Raw genomic sequence first — 13,515 nt, 5'->3', positions numbered from 1 at the left:
TACAGCTTTTGCCTTTCATTTCACCTGCGCCTCTTTTTCTGATGGCGCCTAAGTCGTGGTGTCATGAACTCTAAGACAGGTTTTCCCATTCTTAGGTTCCCCTTGCCCTCATTCAGGCCCTGTCTCTCCCCTGTTTCCTCAAGGGGCCGCTTAGTCTTCCTCGTGAGTCTGGCTTCTCCCTCAGCCCTCCAGCACACGCCCGCTGCTGCGGACTCGGGGCGCATCCCTGATCGTCTGCGTCTTGAAGCGCACTCCTGCCTGTCATCTCGTCCTCCCTGTGCAGTCTGATCCGATCAAAAATACTTCTTCAGGTTTTGCCATTATTCCTCAGAGTTCTGTCTCTTGAAACCTGCTCAACTCTTAAGCCTGCCCCCAGATTCCACATCCCTGTGAACCCTTCTGAGATGTCTCTTGTTAAGATTAATTTCTACCTCTGCCCCCAGAGCCCATTCACCTGTTTGCCCCTTCATCAGGTACCTTGGAGCACACAGCTTTTCTTCCTCGTGTGTTGTGAGTGGGCCCCTGAGGATCAGGGACTAGATCGTACCTGTGTTTGTTTCTTCCTTGAACCTAAACCTGTCTTGGAAATTATATTTAATCATTGTTTGATATGTCTTGAATATACATTCAATATATCAGAATTTTAGGTGAGTGTTTATCAGATTCTAAGTACGTACAAGTAATGAACAACCCAAGTTCCTTAATGTCTCATGATTTAACAGTTTTGTGTGTGTGTGTGCACAAGTACACTATTCAGAACTCAACTACCGACAATCTTATTTACTCTCAATAGTGTAGAAACAGTCAGTAAAATAAAGTCCATCCATTACAGCTAGAGTCCCCCACAAACAGGTCAGCCTTTCAGCCTGTGTTCAGACTGTTTATGTTACAAACCACAGTAAGTAGGTTGACTCACCAGGTCTCCAAGCCCATGGCAGATAAGGACAGTACGAAAACCCCGAGGAATGAGAGGGTCATCTGATCACATGAATATACAGGTTTGCGATACATTCTAGTCAACTCTCTGTTCAGAGATGGTGCAGATCCAGAGGAATTTAGGGTCAGTCCTGAGCTCTCCAGATTTGTCTCAACAGCTAAGTTTTACTACGTCACAGTGACAGAGTCTGGCACTGCGTCTGTGAGAACAATTAAATGGCCGAGGGAAAACTGGTGAGGGATGGAAATATTCCTGTTTCCTAGTAACTCAACTGGAGTCAGTCCCCTCACACCACCAGCTCCCCCAGGTTAATCCTCGACTGTTGTCAGTGTACACTTCCTCTCCCAGTTTTGGAATGAGAAGTTGAAAGACTTGTTTTAATTCAGTAGAGTAGCTATACTTAAAAAGCCATGTTTCAGAAAGATGAATTTCCTCAAAAAGTGATTAGCATTAAAATGTTATTGAAGAAAATTCTTTCTAATGTTTTAAGCATAGCCCAGCCAGAGTGGCTCAGTTGGTTGAGCGTTGTCCTGTGCACCCAAAGGTTGCCGGTTCAGTTACTGGTCAGGTCACATACCTGGGTTATGGGTTTGATCCCCACTTGGGGAGCATGCGGAAGGCAGCTGATTGATGTTTCTCCCTCACATCGATATCTGTCTCTCTCTCTCTTCCCTTCTCTCCTCTCTCTAAACATGTCCTCAGGTGAGGATTTTAAAAAATAAAGTGTCTCAGCTTTTAAGATATTAAACATAAAAAAGGCAAGTCAGAAAGGCTTGCTCTTACCTCATTATGTGTAATGGCCAAGTAATGCGTATCATTTATGAACGAATTAATAGAGTTTGTTTGTGGGCAGGAGATAGAACTAGGGCAATTAGAAAGTCCTGAAAACATTTCACAATAATGTGATGTTATGCCCTTGTGCAGTTTATTAATTTAGAATTGAAGGAAATATTTTAAAGCTGTCCTTCTTGTTCGACTTTATTCGGAGATTAACTTCCAGTGTTTGCATTCTTTCCACAGAGCCTTCCCAACATTCTGACCGACGACCGGTTCAAAGTTATGTTTGAGAACCCCGACTTCCAAGTAGATGAAGAGAGTGAAGAGTTTAGGCTTTTGAATCCACTTGTTTCAAGAATTAGTGAAAAAAGGAAGAAGAAACTACGACTCTTGGAGCAGCAGGAGCATCGTGGAAACGTAACGTGCTGTGTGCTGCGCAGCGGGCTGCTGCCCCAGGGTGGCGTGGCTGTGCGGGTGGGAAGCGCCTGCGGAGAGCCGGTGTGACCGCCTGGCCTTCGGGGCGTCTTCAGTCCCGGGCGCTTTCCCCGACGCACGCGATGTCACGTACTCTGAGGGCTCAGGCTGTTTAAGAAAACAGTGGGTCGGCGTTCGGTTGGGGAAAGGAGCTGCTTCTGACTATTTTTATTTTCAGGAAGAGGAGGAAGAACCGGAAGGAAAGCCAAGCGATGCGGAAAGTTCTGAGAGCTCCGACGATGAGAAAGGCTGGGTTGAAGAGGTCAGGAAGCAGCGCAGGCTCCTGCAGCAGGAGGAAAGAGCGCAGCGGCAGGAGCGGCGCAGGGAGGACCAGCAGACGGTCCTCAAGCCCCAGTTTTATGAGATCAAAGCAGGCGAAGAATTCAGGAGCTTCAAAGATTCTGCCTCCAAGCAGAAGCTGATGAAGTGAGTGCACTGCCGGGCCCTGCTGCTCCTGGGGCACGGTGCCTAAGCCTGCATCCAGTCTGGGAGTTCACGTGAGGGAAGCACACTGGTCTCTCGTGACTCTTCGTAACCCCTCCTCGAGGTCTAGTTTGCACACAGTAAGGTGCAGGGTGTAGCCTGCGTGTTGGTCAATGTGTGTTCGGCTTGTCCTGGTTTATCTGCAGGTCCCCTAACTGCAGACACTGTCTTATTCTGTGCCCTACAGGTCATTACTTAGTCTTGTGTACAGTGGCAATTGAAGTAACATTCTTTGCCTCTTAACAAGTTATATTTTTAAATGAGAATTTCAGTTACATCTACCCCTATCTCAGTTTACCAGATTATTGAAAAGGTCACTTGGAAAATTTGCCAGAAAGGTTAAGCCTGCGGGAGAATTGGAGGTGAGGAAAGTGGTGTCCCGGAGCAGCGGGCACATGGACGCGGCGCTGGAAGTCGTATGGGAACGTTTGCTTAGCCTTTCGAGAAGCGGCCAGACCGCCTTCCCGAGAGGCTGCTCCGCTTACCGCCCCCCAGCCGCGCGTGCAGCCCGCAGCCGCTTCCTACGGGGCGGTCACTCTTCCGTGTTTCCGTCGGGCCCCTGGCAGCGTGCCTCTGGCGTTCGGGTCCTGTGGAGTGAGTCCCGTGGTAGACACCTGCTGCTCCTGTCGGCTTCGTTGACTTCCTCCCTAGTCCTGGCCCAGTACCTGGGCGAGCGCCGACACAGGAGCGCTCTGTGAAAGCGGCGTCTGCGGTGGCCACACGCCCGCCGACTCGAAGTGCCCTGCTCAAGGTTTACTGAAAAAACCCATTTACCCCCAACCCACTGACTGGGAAAATGTGGGAGCAGTTGTTTGTAGTGTAACCATGGTAACAGGAGGCCATAGTTTTGGGGTGGGAGACTAATCTCACGGACATTCTTTTTCTGCCTGGGGGTTCAGCAGGATATAATGTAAAAAACAAAAGGGATGAGCCCTGACCAGTTTGGCTCAGTGGTTAGAGCGTTGGCCTGTAGTCCAGAGAGACCTGGGTTGGTCGTGCAGGTGGCAGCCACTCGATGTGTCCCTTTCACATCGATGTTTCTCTCTCTCTCTCTCTCTCTCCTTCCTCTCTCTCCCTCCCACTCTATCTGAACAAAAAATGGGAAAATGTCCTCAGGTGAGGATATAAAAAAAAAAACAACAACAAAGGGGATGAACATATATTATTTGTAAATAAATAATAGCTAAGTTAATATGCTGCACTTAAACTTCTGAGTTAAACATCATGGATTAAACATTCTTTAGAAGAGGAGCTATATAAGTAATATACTTATACTAAGTATATACTTGTATGAGCTTAGAACAAAAATACTGTTGTTCAATAACCCTTTACTATGGAGAGCCTGCAGTTTGCTGGCGTTTTGGCACAAACTGCTTATTGAATTTATCTTGACTGAATTATTTTGGCAAATCCTGAGCTTGCTGTATCATAATATTATTTCATTGACCCATTATCCTTCAGGGAACTGGAGTGGCTACTGTATGTGTTCCGGGAGCTGTCACAAGGCAGTTAGGAGAACACATCAAAATTGAGTGTGTGATGTTTAGATATTCACTTGGACTTGCCTAGCTGTAAAATTGTTTCTATAAAGGGACAAGTGAATAGTGAATTGTAACTCATACTTGAGTGAGTTCTCTGCTTGGCCTAGTAACATGGCTTTAGACAAACATATATGTTCGTCAGCACGTTATCTGCCTTACAGTCCGCTGTACTTGTGAGCTCGTTCATGCAGCCAGCACCCGTCAGTCATGCATTTGTGGAATGCCTGGTGGGGGCACGGAGAGGAGGGCACAGCCTGCAGGCCTGGAGCCCCCTCTCTCCGGTGCGCCGGGAGCTTTGCAGAGGCCATGAGGGGCACAGCAGGAGGGAAGGGATGTCACCGGGGAGTTAAGGAAGTCTTTGTCAGAGGTTTACTGAAACTGGTCTTTTGACAGGTGAAGAGATAAGCACCAAAAGCAGGGTGGGAAGGGTGGCATTTTAGGCAGAGGCAGTGGTGTGACAGTGGAAGGGACACTGTTCTCTGCAGTGAGAGCACGGACTCCGTGGAGCTGGCAGCCAGGAAGGTGTGCTGGGCCCGACCCACGCAGTGGGGAGCCAGGGAAGGTTTCCAACTAAAGTTAAGATGATCACATTTATTCCAACCCTTCCCCCATTATGTAAATACTTGCATAATAACAGCAGCACACGTTTATTGTAGAGAATAAAAACAAAAACATCGAGGCATAGAAAGTCCCTATTTCCCAGAAACCGTTAATGAGAAATCTGTTTGAGAGAGAAGACACGGGGAGAAACTGGCTCCTGAGACCAGCTAACAGACTGCCCGCTAGTTCCAGTCGAGGAGTGATGGAGGCCTGACCCGGGGGTAGAGAGGAACAGACAGGCTCAAATCCGATTGTTCACCATCTGAGAATAAGGAGAAATGGGCGCACACTGAATTCTATGTCAGAGGAGAAAGAAGTAGTCAGGGGATGTCGAAATGGCTGGCAGTGTTGCAAAGGTAAAGAACACAGTGAAACCAGCTTTAGGGCCAAAAGCGTGAAGTCTTGGTGGGGCTGAGCCCTGTGAGTCCATTGGGGCCTGTTGTGGGCTTTTTAGAGTATACTGCCCGGTGCCGGAATTCCCTGGATGCAGAGGCTGTGCGCAGGTAAGGCCAGACCGCCCTCCGGAGAGGCCTGAGCACTGCACTCTCACCAGAGCGTGTTCCCACACACCGCAGTGCACGTTCGGGACCTTTCAGCGTTCGAGCTGCGCTGGTGAAGGAGCATCAGAGCCCATGAGAAACGGGCCGCGCTGCACCTGTAAGCGTCCGTCAGCGAGCCGGTGCTTAGCCTGTCAGAGCACCTGAAACTCCGTTCGTCTGTGGGTCTGTTTCTCCATCGCGTGTGATGTGGACTATGGGGCCAATTCCTTTATTGTGAGTTAATTTCGCCTCTCTAAGTGCCAGACCACAGCACTGCCTTTATGAATATCTCCACTCCCCTAGTCCATTTTCATGCAAAGGGATATTAAAACCTCTCGTCCAGCATTCTTGTTAATCAGATAGTTTTAGTTATAGAAACATTAGTGCCTGTGTGCTGCAAAGCCCAGACAGGTGAATTGTTCAGCTGTCCTAGGCCTCTGATCAATATCTGAGTTTCCCCTTTTAGTTTGTGCCCATTTTTCTCTTTTCTTTTAATACAGCCCTACTGATAATCTAGGTCCCCCCTGTGCCTGCTCTACCCTGTCCTGAGTAGTTCTCACTTTCATCCTTCTGAAGCCCATCTATCTTCTTGGCAAATCCCCACAAGATGGGTTTTTGTTCTGTTTATCTTGTGACAATGAGATTTTCCCCTAAAATTATTTTCTACCAGCTACAAAGGAGCCTACAGGGGCAGACCTGCGGCCTGGGTAGGAAAGACGCAGGAGCCGGAGGGCGGGAACAGGCAGGAACCCCGGGAGGCCGCGTGCTCTCGGCATTGCGGTGCTCTCGCGTTGCTGTGCTCTCGGCGTTGCTGTTGCTCTCGGCGTTGCTGTTGCTCTCGCGTTGCTGTTGCTCTTGGCGTTGCTGTGCCCTCGCGTTGCTGTTGCTCTCGGCGTTGCTGTGCCCTCGCGTTGCTGTTGCTCTCGGCGTTGCTGTTGCTCTCGCGTTGCTGTTGCTCTCGGCGTTGCTGTGCCCTCGCGTTGCTGTTGCTCTCGGCGTTGCTGTGCTCCCGCGTTGCTGTGCTCTCGGCGTTGCTGTGCTCCCGCGTTGCTGCTCTCGGCGTTGTTGTGCCCTCGCGTTGCTGCTCTCGGCGTTGCTGTGCCCTCGGCGTTGCTGTGCCCTCGGCGTTGCTGTGCCCTGGCGTTGCTGTGCTCTCGCGTTGCTGTGCTCTCGCGTTGCTGTGCTCTCGCGTTGCTGCTCTTGGCGTTGCTGTGCCCTCGGCGTTGCTGTGCTCTCGCGTTGTTGTGCTCTCGGCGTTGCTGTGCTCTCGGCGTTGCTGTGCCCTCGGCGTTGCTGTGCTCTCGCGTTGTTGTGCTCTTGGCGTTGTTGTACTCTCGCGTTGCTGTGCTCTCGGCGTTGCTGTGCTCTCGGCGTTGTTGTGCTCTCGGCGTTGTTGTACTCTCGTGTTGTGCTCTCGGCGTTGCTGTGCCCTCGGCGTTGCTGTGCCCTGGCGTTGCTGTGCTCTCGCGTTGCTGTGCTCTCGCGTTGCTGTGCTCTCGCGTTGCTGTGCTCTCGCGTTGCTGCTCTTGGCGTTGCTGTGCCCTCGGCGTTGCTGTGCTCTCGCGTTGTTGTGCTCTCGGCGTTGCTGTGCTCTCGGCGTTGCTGTGCCCTCGGCGTTGCTGTGCTCTCGCGTTGCTGTGCTCTCGCGTTGTTGTGCTCTCGGCGTTGTTGTACTCTTGTGTTGTGCTCTCGGCGTTGTTGTACTCTCGCGTTGCTGTGCTCTCGGCGTTGCTGTGCTCTCGGCGTTGCTGTGCTCTCGCGTTGCTGTGCTCTCGCGTTGCTGTGCTCTCGCGTTGCTGCTCTTGGCGTTGCTGTGCCCTCGGCGTTGCTGTGCTCTCGCGTTGTTGTGCTCTCGGCGTTGCTGTGCTCTCGGCGTTGCTGTGCCCTCGGCGTTGCTGTGCTCTCGCGTTGCTGTGCTCTCGCGTTGTTGTGCTCTTGGCGTTGTTGTGCTCTCGGCGTTGTTGTACTCTCGCGTTGCTGTGCTCTCGGCGTTGCTGTGCTCTCGGCGTTGTTGTACTCTCGTGTTGTGCTCTCGGCGTTGCTGTGCTCTCGGCGTTGCTGTGCTCTCGCGTTGCTGTGCTCTCGGCGTTGCTGTGCTCTCGCGTTGCTGTGCTCTCGGCGTTGTTGTACTCTCGTGTTGTGCTCTCGGCGTTGCTGTGCTCTCGCGTTGCTGTGCTCTCGGCGTTGTTGTGCTCTCGCGTTGTGCTCTCGGCGGTGTGCTCTGCCCCGGAGACGGCTGCTTCCCCGTCACTGCGACGAGTTCCCCTGGAGCAGCGGCTGTGGAGCGGCCGGCAGCCCCGCTCGGAGCCGCGTGCAGAGGGGGAAGCGCGCTGGCTTTCATGTGGCAGTCTCCACTCAGCCCTGTCTGATCTTCTGCCATGGCTCCTTCTCACGCAGCCCAGACGGGACAAGTTCCTACAGGTGCGCGGCGCAAGTACATGGCGAGGAACCCAGATTTATATGCCTAGTGTGGAGGAAATAGGTCATTCTTAAAAGAGTAGTAATTTCCCACAATTTACTTGAAAAGTCTTTTTCTTCCCAAATTAGTGTTTTCTGTGTACCACCTTGTCTCAGTGGCTCCATGGTTATTCACCGTCCCTGTTAACTTTGAAACTTCTGAGTTTATGGTTCTGCAAGGAGCAGAAAGGAAATGAGCAGGTCGTGGAATCTGCTTAGGCCGACATAATTCACACGCAAGGCGGGCCGGTTACCTGTCATTGGATTCTTGCCTTAAAAAAAAGCCAAAGTCAGTTTCATTCCATGCAGTTTGTCGTGTGGAAGCTTGTCATTTAGAATCCTTAATTTCCTGAACAAAACTTTATAAATCAAATGTGGTCTGTCACAAGCCTGGAAACAAGAAGTCCTTGCATTGGAATCTGGGTTTTCAACCTGAATCCTGTGTCGCCTGGGGCAGGTCATTTAATATCTTCCCGCCCTTTTCGCCATCTATAAAGGATAAATACTTCTGTCTCAAGGATGTTGAAAGGATTAATTAGTTAGTCTGTAAAGCACTTTAAAGATGAAAAGTACTTTAAAAGTGCTTCTTAATAACATTATTGCTTAGAAAAGAGTGCCACTTTTATGCTAACCACTTTATGTCTCAGATTATGTAAAGAAGGTGTGTGCAGTGCACTGTAGTCGTCATAAACTGGAGCCCGGTCTCTCACGGTGCGGACATCAAACATGAGCTTGACTTTCAAAGGCGCATCTCCGTGTCCTGTGGGTCTTCAGGAGCTGGGCTGTACTCGGTCATTAGTCCCAGATCGGAGCGGACTCAGGAAAAGAAGACCCTTTCACACAGCTCGCCCCTTTTTTATTCAGCCAGGTTTTCAGTATTAAGTTTAAAAGGGTACATTCAACTTTAAGTTGGTACAAGGAGGGTTGGAAGGGGAAGTGTGTTTTCTTTATTTTGCGGAGGGAGCAGAATGGGAGAACCATACTTTTTTTTCTTCCTTCTCTTCCGGTTTTATCACTGGAATGGGGATGTGAAGGTGTTGCTTCAGCCTTTTCCAGAAGGATTAGTGCTGACACTAAAAATGTTTGAAAGTGTCTATTTTTAGGCTTAATCCCGTTTTTCCCTCTAAACCAAGTTAACAAAAAGGGCCAATGTTTTGATTGTCCAATAAAACATTATAACAACATGCAATAAAGTGTTACATATCTGGAACGAAATTCACAATTAGCATCTGGATTGTAAGGAGGCGATGGGAGGTTGTTCATTAGCAGGTGACCGTGAATTGCAGAGCACAGCAGCCACAGCAGGGACACAGGTCACACAGAGGACCCAGAGGAGTTTGGGGAAATCAATGAAGAACTGAAATGAGATTTAAGTTTTGGGTGGAGTATGAGGAAGTCATTCAGGGTACTTGGGGCTGAATCGGCTGGAATTCGCCATCAGTATAGCTGTTGTTTGTCGCCATCAGTATAGCTGTTGTTTGAATCATGTGGACGGACGATTTACAGAGCAGGGGTGGTGAGTGCGGCTCAGATGCAGATCTGGTGAAGGGAAAGTCAGACTTCTCCGCCTGGAGGGCTTAATTTGTGTTCACTCCTTTGTAGAAGGCGAAGGAGTTGCTGACATGCATACCAACCTTGTGTGTGGTTTAGATATAAAATGCTGTAGGGCATAAGGGCCACTGACCACTGCACTAAATTACAGGCTTCAGAAAGGTGCTGTAGTAAGATAAGTAGCAACCATTGAAATATTTGGAACCACCACTTAAGACACTAAATTAGTGGGTGTTCTGACAGCCGTTGCTTTCCCCGTGTGTCTGCTGAGCACAAGGCATGACCGCGGCCGTGCTGATTCTTCCCGTCACTTGTACTGAGTGAAAGCCGTTTTCTGTCTTCACCACGTGTACAAGATGTTTCTTCGTGAGATCAGTCCCAATTAAAACTTGTTTCAGATAGTAAATCAAAACATAATGCTAATTAATGTGCATCCTCTTACATTTCTTACAGTAAAACCCTAGAAGATCGGTTGAAACTTGAAGCGAAAACTGGGACGTTGAACGTATCAGACACCACAGTTGGCAGCAAGCAGTTGACATTCACATTAAAGAGGGTAAGCTCTGTAACGTCGTTGTTCAATTTGCGGACAAAAGCTGGACTCCCACGGTGCGGTGTGTGCCTCGGAGCTGCCTTCCCCGCTGTCCTGCTGAGGATGCTGTGTCTGGGGGCACGTCCCCTCAGCAGAGCCGCTCGTGGCTGAGAGCACACAGCATGGCTTTGGCAGAGCCAGGCGTGTTTCTGGTGTCCTTAGTGACCAGACAGTTCCTATTGGTTTCTGGTCACTGGGCCACCCAAGGGGTAGTGTTGTAAAGTGGAAGTCCTGGCCATCTAAGGCCATAGGAAGGCCATGACTTAAAAGACTAAGAACTGGTGCCCAGCTGGTGTGGCTCAGTGGTTGAGAGTCGTCCCATGCACTGAGAGGTCCCAGTTCGGTTCCCGGTCAGGGCACATGCCCAGGTTGTGGGCCCGATCCCCAGTAGGGGACATGCAGGAGGCAGCTGATCGATGTATCTCTCTTACATCTATGTTTCTGTTTCCATCTCCTTTCTTCTCTAAAAAAATCAATAAAAACATTTTTTTTAAAAAGCCCAAGAATCAGTGAGTCTGATACGTTCAGGGCAGTGACGTGCGGTTTGCCCAGGGACCTGTAGTCCAGAAGGCGAGTTGCTCTGCAGGGTAGGTCCTGTTCTAGACAGATCAGGCCACCACTAGTCATCTTCCTGTCTCTGGACTTGCCAATAGGACCTTTCTTTTGTGACCAGCCTCTTTCACGCACCATGTCTTCAAGGCGAATCCATGCTGTGGCATGGATCAGAACTGCATTCCTTTTCGTGACTGAGTAATGCTTCCTTCATCCATCTGTTGATGGACGTTTTAGGTTGCTTCCCCTTTTGTGGCTATTGTGAATAATGCTGCTATGAAACTGCAGGTGTACAGTTTTGCGTGGACATATGTCTTCATTTTTCTTGGGGAAGCATCTGGGAGTAGAATTGTTGGATCATCTCATAACTTTTGAGGAACTGCCAGACTGTGTTCCAAAGCGGCTGCACCATTTTACACTCCCAGCAGCAGTGTACAAAGGTTCCATTTTTTCCACACCCTGACCAACACTTGCTACTTTCCGTCTTTTTTATTGTAATCATCCTAGTGGGTGTGAAGTGGGAGCTCATTGTGGTTTTGATTTTCCCTAATGACTGATGATGTATACCATCTTTGTGGGTATGTATTGGCCATTTGTGTATTTTCTTTGGAGAAATTGTTCAGATCCTCTGCCCATTTACCTCTGATTCTTTGACAGTTCTCTCTGATGGCATCAGACTTGGCAAATGATGAGAACATTTGGGGGACAGGGGGTAGCATTTATCATCTCCTATATGTATAATAAAAAGCAAGAGCAAAAGAAAGAAGAACTTTCTCCTCGTGATGAGAACTCTTAGGGTTTACTCCCTTAACAACTCCATGTACGTCACACAGAGGAGGTGACCTGCCATCATGCTGCATGCGGTGCCCTGGTGCCCGTTTACCTGGTAACCGGAGTGTGTACTTGTCAACACCTTCCCTCCACCTCCCTTCCTCCGCCCCCGGGAGAAGCTTTTCAGGTAATGCTTGTCTCCATTAGAGCAAATATAGGTCACAGTTAGGCGAGCGTCAGAGGCATCTGTAGGGCGATTGTTCTACTTTTGAAACCTGTGTCCCTGGCAGAGTTTTCCCAGGTCACTGTCTGCATTTCCAGCCGCCAAGAAAACCTTTTGAGCTGGACATTCAGGAGTTTAATCATCAAAACCGTCAGAGTGTTTGTAAAACTGCTCAGCTCTCGCCTTCGTGTGGATTCTGCGTCAGTATTCTTCTTTTTTAAGAATTTCGGCTAAAAGTAGTGAAGTCATTTGGGGCGGGGAACGGGGCCCAGCTCTCACCTGAGCAAACGAATGCTGAGAAAAAGCCTTTTTGGCAGCCAGCCAGGAACTTGTGACTTGTCTGCCGGGCTTTTATCAGTGCTGAATGGTAGCAAATCTCTGGCTTTCGAGGGGAGTTTCAGTTTCTGAAAACAGCCGAACATTCTTTGGAAGCAGCCCTGGTGGCTGAGCTTAGCCGTGGTGGGTCACCGTGCGCTGCAGTGCACGTGCGTGTCTTCTGGTTTGTGTGTCGGGCAGTGTGCGTAAGTTGTGCTTGTGAGCAGAGCCAGTTCTCCGAGAAACCGGGGCCCTGCTGTGAGCAGCGGTGACTTCTGGGGGGGCCTTTAAGAGGGCCGTTCCCATGCACAGCCTCCCAGCAGGACTGCAGTGGCTGGAAAGCCAGTCTCATGCCTTGTGGTCCAGACATCTCTGTCAGGGCACGTGTCCTGCCAAGGGGTTTAGAACTTCCTGTGTGACAGCGACAGTGGGCCCTTGTCCTGCTGCGGCTGCCAGGGCAGCGCTCGTCAGAGCAGAGTCTGGCACTGGGCCGGGTGCCCTGGGGCCTGTGGTCCTGCGGCAGGGCTGTGATCGGTGCTGTGGCGTTCTGTTGGCTACCAGAAGGGGTGTTGGAATTTTCTTTCTCTTTCCCTCTCATTTACTTTTCTCTTCTAGTCTGAACAGCAGAAGCAGCAGCAGGAGGCTGAGAAACTGCACCGAAAGGAGAGGAAAGCACTCCGTCGCCCAGCTGGTCACCTGAAATCCAGACACAAGAGAGGGCGGCCCTTCCACTGAGCCTGGAGGTGGCCTCGGAGGGAGCTGGCCTTCTCCGAGCTGAGACCGTCATCAGAGCACGCTGAGCACAGAAAGGGAGCACGCGTCTTCCACTCCAGGTCGATTCTTACACATCTCCAGAGGTTAAAATTCAGCAACCTGTCCCTGCGCCTTCTGGGTCAGAGCATCGTCCCCAGGGTGCAAAAGATGTTGCTCCTCCCCGTAAACATCGTCCTTTTCCAGTCCAGTCATTTCTTAATATTGTTAAATGTGTGCCATGAAATGGGAGGTTCTCCTGTGCTGAAAATCCAGGTTGATCATGTTCCAGGAGCTTTCTCCTGCGGTGCCGCCGCCACTCCCGGGCAGACCACCCGGAAGCACAGTGCCGGCTCTGCGCCTGTGCAGCCCCGTGCGTGCGCGCGTGTGCACGTGTGTGTGTCAGTTTGGGGTTTTTTAAAAAATATTTTTATACCAAGAAAAGACAGATTAATGAAACAACCTAAAACAAGAAATGGAAGCTACTTGTATTCTTTTATACTTGACACAAGATTAAGTACAGATTTCTTTTTTCTGTTTCTTAAGTGCATAGAGATAAACTGGAGAAAACATTTATAAAAATAAATACTTTCATTTGAACAGCTTCTTTGAGAAAGACTCATTCCTGGCATTAATTTGAAGATTAACTTTGGTTTCCTTAGTTTCTCAGGTATCAATATGATTTTGGAGGTGCATTTCTTTCTTTATGCACAACTGGAATGGTAACTTTGGATAGTAAATGATAGATTCTAACTTAACACCATAAGCAAAAAGGTGAATGTGTTCATTAACAAAACCAGGCTGGGCAGCCTGTAACTGACTCAGCACCTCTGAGCCCAGGTCCCTATTCAGTCCGGTCCCTCTGGTCCCCTTTTTTTTCTTCCTCTTGGCTCAGCATTGTCCTTACCTCTTCAGGCCTCCCCTCTCTTTCCCTGATGTTTTATCCCACCATG

The 13,515-nt window shown here is 49.7% G+C and overlaps 1 protein-coding gene across 3 annotated transcripts in view; it reads left to right on the top strand.

Annotated features, from left to right (window-relative positions):
- Positions 1-13,112, top strand: part of NOL10 (nucleolar protein 10) — a 78,202-nt gene extending 65,090 nt beyond the window's left edge. The window contains exons 19-22 of one of the 3 annotated variants that reach the window (XM_036263207.1): positions 1,958-2,131; positions 2,367-2,614; positions 9,813-9,915; positions 12,437-13,112. In XM_036263207.1, the coding sequence (XP_036119100.1) occupies positions 1,958-2,131; positions 2,367-2,614; positions 9,813-9,915; positions 12,437-12,547 (636 nt within the window). In that variant the 3' untranslated portion in view covers positions 12,548-13,112. Of the gene's footprint in view, positions 1-1,957; positions 2,132-2,366; positions 2,615-9,812; positions 9,916-12,427 lie in introns of all 3 variants that reach the window. The other 2 variants (XM_036263206.1, XM_036263208.1) reach the window with 2 other exon arrangements.
- Positions 13,113-13,515: the final 403 nt, after the last annotated feature.

Source organism: Molossus molossus, unplaced genomic scaffold, assembly GCF_014108415.1.
Source record: "Molossus molossus isolate mMolMol1 unplaced genomic scaffold, mMolMol1.p scaffold_m16_p_15, whole genome shotgun sequence".
Classification (NCBI taxonomy): domain Eukaryota; kingdom Metazoa; phylum Chordata; class Mammalia; order Chiroptera; family Molossidae; genus Molossus; species Molossus molossus.
Note: the sequence above shows the minus strand (reverse complement) of the source record. Positions and strands in the feature narration are given on the sequence as shown.